The sequence below is a fragment of the Schistocerca piceifrons genome, chromosome 1 (assembly GCF_021461385.2).
Source record: "Schistocerca piceifrons isolate TAMUIC-IGC-003096 chromosome 1, iqSchPice1.1, whole genome shotgun sequence".
Taxonomy (NCBI): domain Eukaryota; kingdom Metazoa; phylum Arthropoda; class Insecta; order Orthoptera; family Acrididae; genus Schistocerca; species Schistocerca piceifrons.
In genome coordinates this window covers 185,245,426-185,257,428 of record NC_060138.1, presented here as the reverse complement: position 1 = coordinate 185,257,428, position 12,003 = coordinate 185,245,426, and the positions used below count along the sequence as shown (strand labels likewise).

Sequence of the window (12,003 nt, the reverse complement as noted above, 5' to 3'; positions counted from 1 at the left end):
GGTGGACAGCGATTCGACGTGAAGTATTGTCAGAAATTCTTTGAACATCCGAATTTTGGAGATTTGCAAGTAATCCTTCATTCGGGGTAAATAATCTCTTACTGTGGGATAGCTTCCGTAACCCTCTTGTGACTAATAAAACAATGTAATTCGATTTATTTATAAATACATGTTCTGCTGCTTTGTTCCATCCAGCGAGGTGCAAAAACTCGCTGAGCACTCTAAGAGGCAGCTGTTGCCCTTGGACAGGAAGTATGCTAGTTTCAGTTCCTGCTGCAGTGCAGTGTAGTGTAGTGTTTGTCTGCAGCTGTACTCTTAAATTGAATGCTTTATCTGTTTTTAAAGTTTTTTTTATATGCTTCGTCATGCAAAGTGCAGTTACTCTAGATTGACAGTAATCATTCCCCGTCTCTACTAAGGAACATCAACGCTCAAGCTCAAGTCTCACCGCTTCACACCGAAGTTCGTGTACATTGAAATGCACTGTGCACAGAACTTCTTTCCAGTTTGTACTGTCCCACGTTATAGATTACAGCTTTAGTCCATACACTGCCAATGCCTCATCGCAACTGTTCTTTTCATTCGATTTTGCCTCCCGCTTCCTTTGCAAAAATTGGTCTAAACTTTCATAGAAATATACAATACCTATTTTATTTTAGTGAATTACTAGGCTAGTGAACTCGTTATACTGCTTTTTCATGTGTGGTTGCCTTTAGATCATGGAGCAGAGAAGAATTCTTGCAAGTGTTCGGGTTCAAGCTTTCTACATCTGCACTTGCACCGTCTCTTTTGGTCGGTGCAAGATGAAGACGCTGTCAGCTGCCTCGTTGATCGCCTCAAAGAAAGGTCTCGGAGTGTAATTTGTACTGTAAAATTGTCACATGAGGCATTCTCATGAAAACAAGCAACCAGTAAACCGATGACTTTGAGCATTTTGTTCTATATTGTGTTGTCTTTCAAGATCGGTAACTACATTTTTCTTTTTCGTACTCCAGAGCTACGTTCAAATACTGGACGAAGTTGTTATATGTGGGCTGTGCTGTGTAAAGAAAGAGCATCTGAGATTATGCAATTTGTTGTAAAACCTGGTTACAGTAGTGCTCGACAAGTGGCGAGTACATATTCCAGTACCATGCTCTGCTTCTGCACGCGCATATTCTCACGCCTTCTTCCCTCTATTATTTTTTATTCCAGTGGGCACCTCTCCTTGTATTGTTTATTCCAGAGGAAAGGGACTAAAAAGCTTCAGAACGGTATTTGTTATGCTGCTGTCTAGTGAAAGTCTTTCGGGCTGTTGAGAATATGTAGGGCAAACAGTTTTAGCCATACTTAATGAGTCGAATGTCACAAACTTCCATCATTACTGGCTGCATCCTCACAGTGGTAATTCGCCAAATTTCACTTGCAGAAAGTACCTCAGCACAACCCGGAAGGAAGTGTATCAATAGCCTTTTCTTCATTTGTCTATTGAAGTATTTTTTATCAAAAACAAATAATCAAGATCTGTTGAAATAAACCGTTCTGACAGGTTTGTACTCCGAGGAAAGATAGTGGATCTAAGTTTTTGTAGTATCTGGTTAAGCAGTAAAGTTATTTTGTGTTGATGGAGGGGTAGAGAAAAGTAGGTTTTGTGTTTCTAATTACCTTGAAAATACTGTCAGCGACACGAAGAAAGGTGTAAGCGGGTGTCAGCTGGTAACAGCATCCAACCTGTAACAAACAAATATTATAGATAAAAAATGAACTATTCCTATTATTTATGCATATGAATTAATAATTTCCCATGACTTCTAATTCAGTTTCTCCCAGATTTATCTTTCAGGATGCGTTTTTATACCTGCTTGCTCCCAATCTTGCACTATCCTTGCCATTGTTAACCATAACATATATTAGAATGAGCGAAATGCCGCAACAGTTAAATAAAAAGTTCTACGCAGGACATATTTAAGAAGAGTACTCGATGCCTTTTGCGATTTGCTTTCTCATACGTGGCTCTTGTATGAGTGAAATCCATGTTATGAAAATAAACTAGAACCGCAGCAATCACACTTCATGTGTAGACAATCACTCCGTCTTCAGGCCATGAGTGGCCTACCGGGACCACCCGACCGCCGTGTCATCCTCAGAGGAAAATGCGGATAGAAGGGGCGTGGGGTCAGCTCACCGATCTCCCGGTCGTTATGATGGTATTCCTGACCGAAGCCGCTACTATTCGGTCGAGTAGCTCCTCAATTGCCATCACGAGGCTGAGTGCACCCCGAAAAATGGCAACAGCGCATGGCTACCTGGATGGTCACCCATCCAAGTGCCGCCCACGCCCGACAGTGCTTAACTTATGTGATCTCACGGGAACCGGTCCTTAATGTGTATAAAGCTTGTTTAATCTGCTTCAGAAATCAAAACCCACAGTACAAAGTTAAGCTGATAAATAAGATATGACAGTGCGAGAATCTACAGTCGACGTAGTTGCTGCGGTAGCTGCTTCATTAACAATATTAGTGACAAAGCGCACAGTGAAGTAAAGGGAGGTATCTGCATAGTAAGAGCGTAAGTTGCAATAAAGATCTCGCTGATTCCTTACGTATCTGCTTAGTAAGAGTTGGTTGCGATAAAGATCTCGCTGATTTGTTAAAATAAAGAGTGGATTCTCATTCTCGCAAAATACGTCAGCAAATTACTTCTAATTTCGTAATAACTCAAGTCGGTATTACCGTTGGGGCAGACGGTTTTATTTTAGTACTTAACAAAGATGACCGTAGTTGCTGACTACTGAAGAAGTTTCGTCTCTTTTCGTTCCATTTCTTGCACAACACAAAAATGTCTTGCTTTTCCAAATAGAATATTCTAAAGTAAGCATCGTAATATTGCTGTTCACTGTACCTACAAACCGTGATAACGATACAGCTGCACGTTGCTGGCCCTCACTGTTTTGGCGGGATACAGATCGCGCGGCAACATACATAATGTGATTCCAAAGAACTTCGATTACAGGTCTGCCAATCGACTAGGAGGCTTGTCTGTAATGAGCAATCGATTCTGTCGTAATTATTATGTATTTTGATAAAATTTTCATGAAGTTAAATAATATGTATGTCTTAGAAGATTCGTAATAAATAGCTAAGATTGACGGACACACATGCCAATATGATGTTTCATTTTCGATGATCAGTGTATAACTAAGTGATCGACTAGAAGCAGAGCACTTACTTAAAAGAAAAATAGATAGGGGGAGAGTTTTATATTATTATTATTATTATTATTATTATTATTATTATTATTATTATGAATTGATACTGTTCGTCCTATTGCCTACGTAAATGAGAACAAACTGTAACATTTTGCCGACCTTTTTGTCAGCTCTTCCAAAATTTGAGAGAAGTTTAATATCTGTGTAAATTATTGTTGCTCTCTTATGCAGGGTGTCAGAGGAGGAAAGGTGTATATTGAAGGGTATGCCGTGAAACATCTCTTCTACTACAAGCTCCTTGATTTCCATATTTCGATAGGTGGTTTAATGAACCGGGTGGTAGTATGGACAAAAAAAACAGCAAAAAAACCTTCCAGCAAACATGGGCTCGTAATTGCGTACCTTAAGAGTTCTGAGCACTTGTGCATCTGCATTAATGTGACACACACATCTTCTACTGAAAAAGTGCTCTAACTCGTAACATGTATCTTAGAACTTATGCGTACTGGAAAATTTTTTTTATTGTTTCAGTTCATACCAACTCCTCCCAAAATATGGAAAACAAATAGCAGTGTAGAAGATGAAAAATTCCTCATAGTCCTTAAGGTATAAATTTGAGAGAGCCAGTGTTTACTAGACTTTTCTGCTTTTAATGATCTTCTTTCCTGTTAGTTCTCTGAATATTTACCATTCTTCCTGGGATGCCATGTATAAAGTTCAAATCAATATTATTAGGATAAGATGTGTGTTCCCTGTAAAAGCTTTGTTGTCCAACTAAAGAGTCTAAACTTGCTTCTTAGTTCCTCACCAATCACCTTAAACTCCCCATTAACTCTCCCAGAATACTGTGGTACTCTACTGGGGAAGAGTATGTATTCAGTGATGGCATGACCACAATATCTGGGTAGTTAACCAAGATACAATAACATACTCTTTGCTGGGATTTTGTAAATATTCTGGATGGATTTGTTTTGAACCAACTGTTCACTATTAAAGTTCTTGACCAGACTGTAAGCCAGTTAATGGTAAATGTTAAAAAATAAATTGATGCTGGCAATGAGTTAAGATGATGTACCGACCAGCAGTATACTTCCTGTATATCTGTGAATGCACACTCCTGTTAGTTTTGTTATTATAACAACATTATAAAGTTCCTCAGAGTGTGGGAAGTATGGAAGGTTCATCTCCTGAAAAAAAATATGATTGCTCTTTTTTTAAAGTGATTGACATTTTTGAAAATTAACTGACATTTTTTTGTTTAAAAAACTTACATGTTATTTAAACAAAAGGTAAACTGATTTTCCATTTTTGTGTTGCAGGCAATGACACCTTCCATGAAGAGAATGCTCTTACAGCTAGTGCTGTTGTTGAAGGGAACACATTGAACAAAGATGTAAGTTTCTGTCCTCAAATATCTCTCTCTCTGTCTGTCTGTGTGTGTGTGTGTGTGTGTGTGTGTGTGTGTGTGTGTGTGTGTGTTATGGGGGAGGGGTGGGGTGGGGGGGGGGGGGGGAGGGTGCAGGGCAATGAACATGATTTTTAAGTACAAAGACATGAGAGGGTTATTCTTGCATTTTTAGTTCTTTGTAGGATGTTCTGTAAGAGTTGTTAATTTCAGTGAAAATTTTGGAAATGTCTGCTTATTATATTTAGTTAATTCAAACATCACATAGAATGTAACCAGTAATATTAGTGACCTTGTAACTGTGACCCTCTGTCCTCGCGGATAGTGTGCTATATGTTCACAAAGTTTTGTTGAGGTTACTTCCAGGTATTGCAGACTTAAAGTTTACTTTTACATTACAACACCCTTCGAACAGTCATTCCCTTCCTGAGAGTGCTATGGATATCTTACATTTTGTGCTTTCCCAGTAATTTGTATATTAGATTTGATTGAAGTAGGTACAGACATCCCAATTTTCCCCATTTCAGATAGCAAATCATATTTATGTGAAGTTTGGTTGAAACCATCCCAGGCTTTTACATTGTATTAAACCCACCTTTCCCCATAAATCAATTTATATCTGTTAACAACCCAAGCGTTAGTTTGAATACAACCTCTCTTAGGTGGTATGCCCTTGCACTCCCCAGTCCTCTTGAAAAAACTTACCGAGCAAGTTACAGGGTTATAGTGTGTGCCGTGGGCTCCAGGTCATTGCACAACTTTGTATTTTTCACATATAAAGCTATTTCTGGAAGGGTAAGGAACGGCAAGGTTCAGTAAAAGAATCGTACAACAAACTCGAGATGCCATCAGCTGTTGTTGTACCCTTCTAAGTGCTACTGAGGTATGTATGACCCCAATCTCAATTTTTTTTGTTTCTCAAACATAGTTTTTGTTACACTGACCAACTGATTGTGTGTTTTTACGTTGCTTCATTGAAATATTGCAGATTTATCTGATGTAAATTAATTGGGTCTGTATGGCCTCACTGGTACACTGAGAGACAAAGTCGTGGTAGTAGGAGTATTTTTGAGCATTCAGAAGTAATTCTTAGCATGGTGGCATACGAACATTTCACAGCAGCCTATTTTGAATGTTCATTTTTATGATGTTCTAGAGTGATACAGAATGTTCACAGAAAACAAATGAAAATAAAAACAGTGCAATGTAGGTCATTTGCAGCTAGTGTATTTACATGTTTGAAATATTTTATGGTATTTTGTAGTTGGACTTATTGGTGGTTATTTTGCGTGGGCACCAAAAACAATTTGATTGAATGCCTAGAAGCAATAATCTGGCCATCCTGCGTCAAGAACTTAGTTTCTTGCCACAGAATCTAAAATTTGTGAACCTCCTGCAATATTGTGTGTGTATTATTGATTAGGTTAGATTCTGGGCACCAGATGACCACTTGCTTCTCCCTTTCCCACATCATTTCTCTTGAAACCATTCCTGGCTGCAGACTTGTTTCAGTTAACTGAATATGAGAACCTAGCATGACATTTGCTGCAGCTGCTGCTGCTGCTTCTGCTCCTGCTTCTGCTGCTGCCAACGACCTATGGCACCGCCATCTTTGAAGCAACTTTAAAACTGAGCCACCATGTCTTGTAACGTCAAGGTGCAGCCTACGCGTCGTCTGCTAATACTGAATGTTGTTATTGTTTACTACACATGGCGTAAAAAAAAAAAAAAAAAAAAAAAAAAAAAAAAAAAAAAAAAAAAAAAATTCTCTACTGTAAAACATATGAAGGCTAAAAGAAATGAAACACACTTCTGACATCAATTAATTGAAAAAAAAATGGTTCAAATGGCTCTGAGCACTATGGTCATCAGTCCCCTAGAACGTAGAACTACTTAAACCTAACTAACCTAAGGACATCACAGAAATCCGTGCCCGAGGCAGGATTCGAACCTGCGACCGTAGCGGTCACGCGGTTCCAGACTGAATTGCCTAGAACCGCACGGCCACACCGGCCGGCCAATTAATTGAAAAGTTTATTACAAAATGTTGCAGTTCAGTTTGATGCAATGTCATATAGATTAGTTCAAAAACAATTTTAAATTGTTCAGTAGGTCTAAAAACGATCAATTGACAGCGCAGGACCTTTCATTGTCCCTTAAACAATATTAGTTTGTGTATATTTGTCGAATATGTTTCCCTCTTTTTTCCATTGGCCCGGTTTTTGCACAAATGGTGTAACCTACAATTAAAATACTATTTTAACAGCACCCTGACTAGAAAATAGTAATGTGACTCTTCTCCAGATTCAGCTGGCACCATTAGATGGTCAAAATAGAGTAAGTAAATTCGGCCTGTCACCCAACATTCTGAACAATTCCACACACAACTACAGAAGGAAGTTCCTCTTCCATATTAAGGGTTGACAGTCTCCGAAAACCCTTTCTGCCACTGTTAACAATTTGAATACACCCTTTGGAGCAGTATAAAAACTATTTTTGATATATTTTATTGCAATGAAACCTGTTTTTCCATCAGTTTGAGCAGAAAGAACTTTATTTTAAACTAAACATATAACTTTTTTTACAAACTTGCCTGACAACACTTCCGGAAATGTACTCCACCTGGTTTTGCACAAATGGTGCAAGCTAAATTTAAAACACTGATTTGACAGCATCTTGGTCACAAAAGAGCAACAAGACTCACTCACTAATTAACACCATTATATAGTCAAAATCAGTAAATAAATTCTGCCTGTCACCCAACTTCCAGAAAACTTGCACATAAAATTGCACAGTATTGTTCTTCCATATTAATGTTTGTCAGTTTCTTTTATTGCAATAAAATGCTTTTTTCTGTAAGTTTGAGCAAAAAGGAGAACTTTTAAACAACCTGCACATTTAAGTATTTTACAAACTTGCCTAACACACTGATGTCTCATGATGAGACTCACCAAATAAAAGCGCTGGCAGGTCGATAGACACACAAACATAAACACAAAATTCAAGCTTTCGCAACAAACGGTTGCTTCATCAGGAAAGAGGGAAGGAGAGGGAAAGACGAAAGGATGTGGGTTTTAAGGGAGAGGATAAGGAGTCATTCCAATCCCGGGAGCGGAAAGACTTACCTTAGGGGGAAAAAAGGACAGGTATACACTCGCGCGCGCGCACACACATATCCATCCGTACATACACAGACACAAGCAGACATACATATAATAGTTCTTAAGTTCAAAAAAAGAGCAATAGATACCACAAGACCTTTCATTGCCCCTTAAACAATATCAGTTTTGTATACATTTGTCTGATATGTTTCCCCCTTTCTTCGACTGATTTGGTTTTGCACAAATGCTGTAACCTAGAAGTAAAATACTGTTTTAATAGCATCGTGACTAGAAAAGAGTAATGTGACTCTTCTCCAAATTCAGTCGACACCATTAGATGGTCAAAGTCAGTAAATAAATTTGGCCTGTCACCCAACTTTCTGAACACTTCCACATACAATTGCAAAGGAAAGTTCTTCTTCCAAATTAAGTTTTAACAGTTCCGGAAGACCTTTTCTGCCACTGTCAACAATTTGATTACATCCTTAGGAGCAGTATACAAACTATTGTTGATATCTTTTACTGCAATTAAACCTGTTTTCCCTTCTGTTTAAGCAGGAAGGAGAACTTTTAAGCAACCTACACATTTAACCTTTTTACAAACTTGCCTGACAACACTTCCAGAAATGTACTCTACAACCCTTTCTGAATATAGAGTTAACGCTTCGTACTCTGGAATGTAGTAATCATGGTCAAATTCCTCAACACCATGTGAATTCTCTACAGGATTTAATATTGGTTCAAAAAATGTCCCCAAATCTCCTCCAGTGCTAATAGAATTTTTTGAGAGCTCTATTTGTGTTATTAAGCACTTTCTGTATGCTGATGTAAACTGCAAGGCATTGGGATTACTCCTATTGCCCCAACTTCTGCGAATGCTAGAGAAGAATTGTTCTAAGTGATCTTGGCTCATCCTCCTCGTCAAAATAAACTTAAGCACTGGAGATTCAGTTCACACATACATTTCAGCCACTTGTTTTATGCTTAAGAGATCTATCACCATTCCAGAAACACCCATTTTTCTACTTGATAAATATAGTAGATCACCATTACAACGATTCAATTTCATAAAATGCTGAATGGATTTTTCAATAATTTTACAGACTGTTATTTTATTACCTTTAAACACCAGTGTTTTGGTGCCTTTGTTCATAAGGTTGCATGAATTAAGTAAATCAAAAGCAGTATCTACCATTTTTATGAACTTAACAGTGCCCTCACAGTTGAAAAACTGGTAACTGTAAGTCTCTGCAAAAAATCATTGCATCAGCAACACAATTACTCAGAGTCTGGGCAGCCAATGCTACCGTCATTTTCTGAGATTCAAATTGAATGTGTGGCCTCCTCATTTTATTTGCCACATGCAACCCTTACTGTTCTTGCAATTCAACTAGCCTATTAAAATATTCCCACTTAATTACTTGACCATCCCCATCTAGTAATTCTTTTTTTTTTTCACATAAAGTATTCCTCATTAATGTGAGCAGCATCAAAAAACAAAATACTTTTTTGTCATCATTTAAGGGATGAAGAAACCAGCATTGGGAGTCAATTATACCTACCTTCATTCCTAATTTGTCCATAACACACCTGTTAGCTGCACCACCATCACAAACCACACCAACTATACACACTCCCGTTTCCTCCAATTACAGAGGTACTGCTGCAGTAAATTAAGTTTCACACTTACTGTTAAACCATTAAGAAAGCAATAGCCAACAGGAATTTTCCAACTCCTGTTAATCTCAGTGACCATAAAACTAGTGCCTCTTTTGCTATTTGGCTATCATCACTTTCCTCAACATAATCCCAGACCTTATTACCATACCATATTAAGTCTTTTTTTTAATAGCCACCTCATCGAACATAAGTGCAGCTAAAATAGGTCCTGAACTACTTTGAACCTCATCTGCTAATTTTTAAAGCTTTCTTCTGTGAATCCAGGACAGCCGTTTACTGTAGTTGCCCACCTGCAGAGTGTTCGAGGATGGGGTAATTTAACAAACTTCCTCAATTAATTATAAGCTTCGGAGGAGTAAAAATTGAGTGTAAGGGCAAACTGTCTTATTTGTTTAGGATATTCAGGAATTGAATATTTGTTTTGCATTGCAAAATTTGCTTCAGAATATCACTATTTTTGTCACTTCCTATCACTTCAGAAGCACAGTCTTGAAGTCTCTTATTTAGGCCTGCAACCACTGTTTTACATGTCACAATTTGTTTCTTATTTCTTTCTTGCATGTTTTGCTTGCTTCCTCAGCTTCTCGGTTCTTTTCTGTAGTGCCTCATAATTCTGTTTCAATTTTTTGGGGCTAGGCAAACAATAAGAATGATCCGTATGATCATTCTGATTCACTCTTTCACCTACAGAAATGAAGTATTATCATTAAGCTTTATTTTTCTTTAAACATACATTGATTAATAGCAAAATTCACACATAACCCATATAACAAATAAATACCAGGAAAACTATTTTACCTGGTTTATTTGGGAGCTGATTCTTCACTGACAGGCCGTTTCTTGGTTGTCTCTCTACTATAGTTGTTTTCTGCAGATGGTCAGGAAACTCAAATATTGTCGGTACTGCGTTTGCCAGAAGTCACATTTTCTCGTTTGTACTGTACATGTATCTATCTTCCAAGTGAAACGAGCATATGTAGCTATATTGAGTTGGCTGCCACTTATCTCGCCTCATATTGGCTACCCACCGACTTGACAACTCTTTCTTTTTCAGAGGAAATCTAAAAATAAAGAGACGTGTATACAGTAGCTTATTTACATTTTGTATGCATCTTAAACACGAAAATGATACACAAGACGCTAAGTACAACACACCTTTAGATACTCACCTGAAATATGAAATTCCAGTTGTTTTATCACTTCTATTAGCACAATTGTACGCTGCACATACACTGGGCATGATACGCGATCGGTCAATAAGACTTTTGAAACAAATTACAACCAGAAAACAGTGATTTTCTAACACCAGTACTATACACCAAATGTAAATATACTGACATGTAGACATTCCAAAAAATGGCGGCTGGTGTTGCTTTTTGCTGCCCCTGGGAGCTCTGTTACCTCACAGATAGCCACTCTATGTAGTTTACATACCTTCTTTGCTGCTGCTGCTGCTGCTGCTACTACTACTACTACTACTACTACTACTACTACTATCACCACCACCCTTCCTGTAGCATAAATGAGAGTAAAGCTATCACAGTATTAAAACACCAAGGTGACTCCCTTGCATTAATTGTAGGATGAACACTCCCAGAAGAAAGAATTAAGCAGGGAATGGAGTAACCACGGTGTGAAGGTTGTTTGTTTCTGGTTTGAATATGCCATTCTGCATTTGCATATACATATTTACACAAAAATTTCTTATAGATTGAAGCTATGCCCCACTGTGATGCAAAACTTTCTCCGTTGGCTTTCAAGTGCAATGCACATACGAACTGAGCTACACTATGTGATCAAAAGTATCTGGCCACCTGGCTGAAAGTAGCTTAAAAGTTTGTGGTGCCCTCCGTCGGTAATGCTGGAATTCAATATGGTGTTGGCCCACCCTTAGCCTTGATGACAGCTTGCACACTTGCAGGCATACATTCAATCAGGGCTGGAAGGTTTCTTGAGGAATTTCAGCCCATTCTTCATGTAGTGCTGCACTGAGGAGAGGTATAAATGTTGGTTTGTGAGGCCTGGCATAAAGTTGGTGTTCCAAAACATCCCAAAAGTGTCTGATAGGATTCAGGTCAGGACTCTATGCAGGCCAGTCCATTACAGGGATGTAATTGTCATGTAACCACTCAGCCACAGGTCGTGCATTATGAACAGGTGTTCGATCATGTTGAAAGATGCAATCGCCATCCCCGAATTGCTCTTCAACAGTGGGAAGCAAGAAGGTGCTTAAAACATCAATGTAGGCCTGTGCTGTGATAGTGCCACGCAAAACAACAAGAGGTGCAAGCATCCTCCATGAAAAACATGACCACACCGTAACACCACCTCCTGCGAATTTTACTTTTGGCACTACGTACACTGGGAGATGACGTTTACCGGGCATTCACCAGACCCACACCCTGCCACCGGATAGCCACATTGTGTACCGTGATTCGTCACTCCCCACAACGTTTTTCCACTGTTCAATCATACAATGTTTACACTCCTAAAAACCAAGCGAGGCATCATTTGGCATTTACTGGCGTGATGTGTGGCTTATGAGCAGCCGCATGACCATGAAATCCAAGTTTTCTCACCTCCTGCCTAACTGTCATAGTACTTGCAGTGGATCCTGATGCAGTTTGTAA

At 38.6% G+C, this 12,003-nt stretch overlaps 2 protein-coding genes across 5 annotated transcripts in view; one reads left to right on the top strand and one right to left on the bottom strand.

Moving 5' to 3' along the window:
• LOC124785359 (tyrosyl-DNA phosphodiesterase 2-like) overlaps positions 1-2,949 on the bottom strand; it is a 170,404-nt gene extending 167,455 nt beyond the window's left edge. The window contains exons 1-2 of one of the 2 annotated variants that reach the window (XM_047254176.1): positions 2,881-2,949; positions 1,645-1,710 (exon numbers count right to left, since the gene is read on the bottom strand). The gene's annotated coding sequence lies outside the window, so the exon portion shown is untranslated. Of the gene's footprint in view, positions 1-1,644; positions 1,711-2,880 lie in introns of those variants that run through there. The other variant, XM_047254180.1, reaches the window with a different exon arrangement.
• The window catches only part of LOC124785323 (double-stranded RNA-specific editase Adar-like), a 142,733-nt gene that overhangs the window by 93,853 nt on the left and 36,877 nt on the right, over positions 1-12,003 (top strand). For 2 of the 3 annotated variants that reach the window (XM_047254171.1, XM_047254170.1), the window contains exon 2: positions 4,507-4,580. In XM_047254171.1, coding sequence (XP_047110127.1) covers positions 4,507-4,580 — 74 coding nt within the window. Of the gene's footprint in view, positions 1-3,510; positions 3,794-4,506; positions 4,581-12,003 lie in introns of those variants that run through there. The other variant, XM_047254172.1, reaches the window with a different exon arrangement.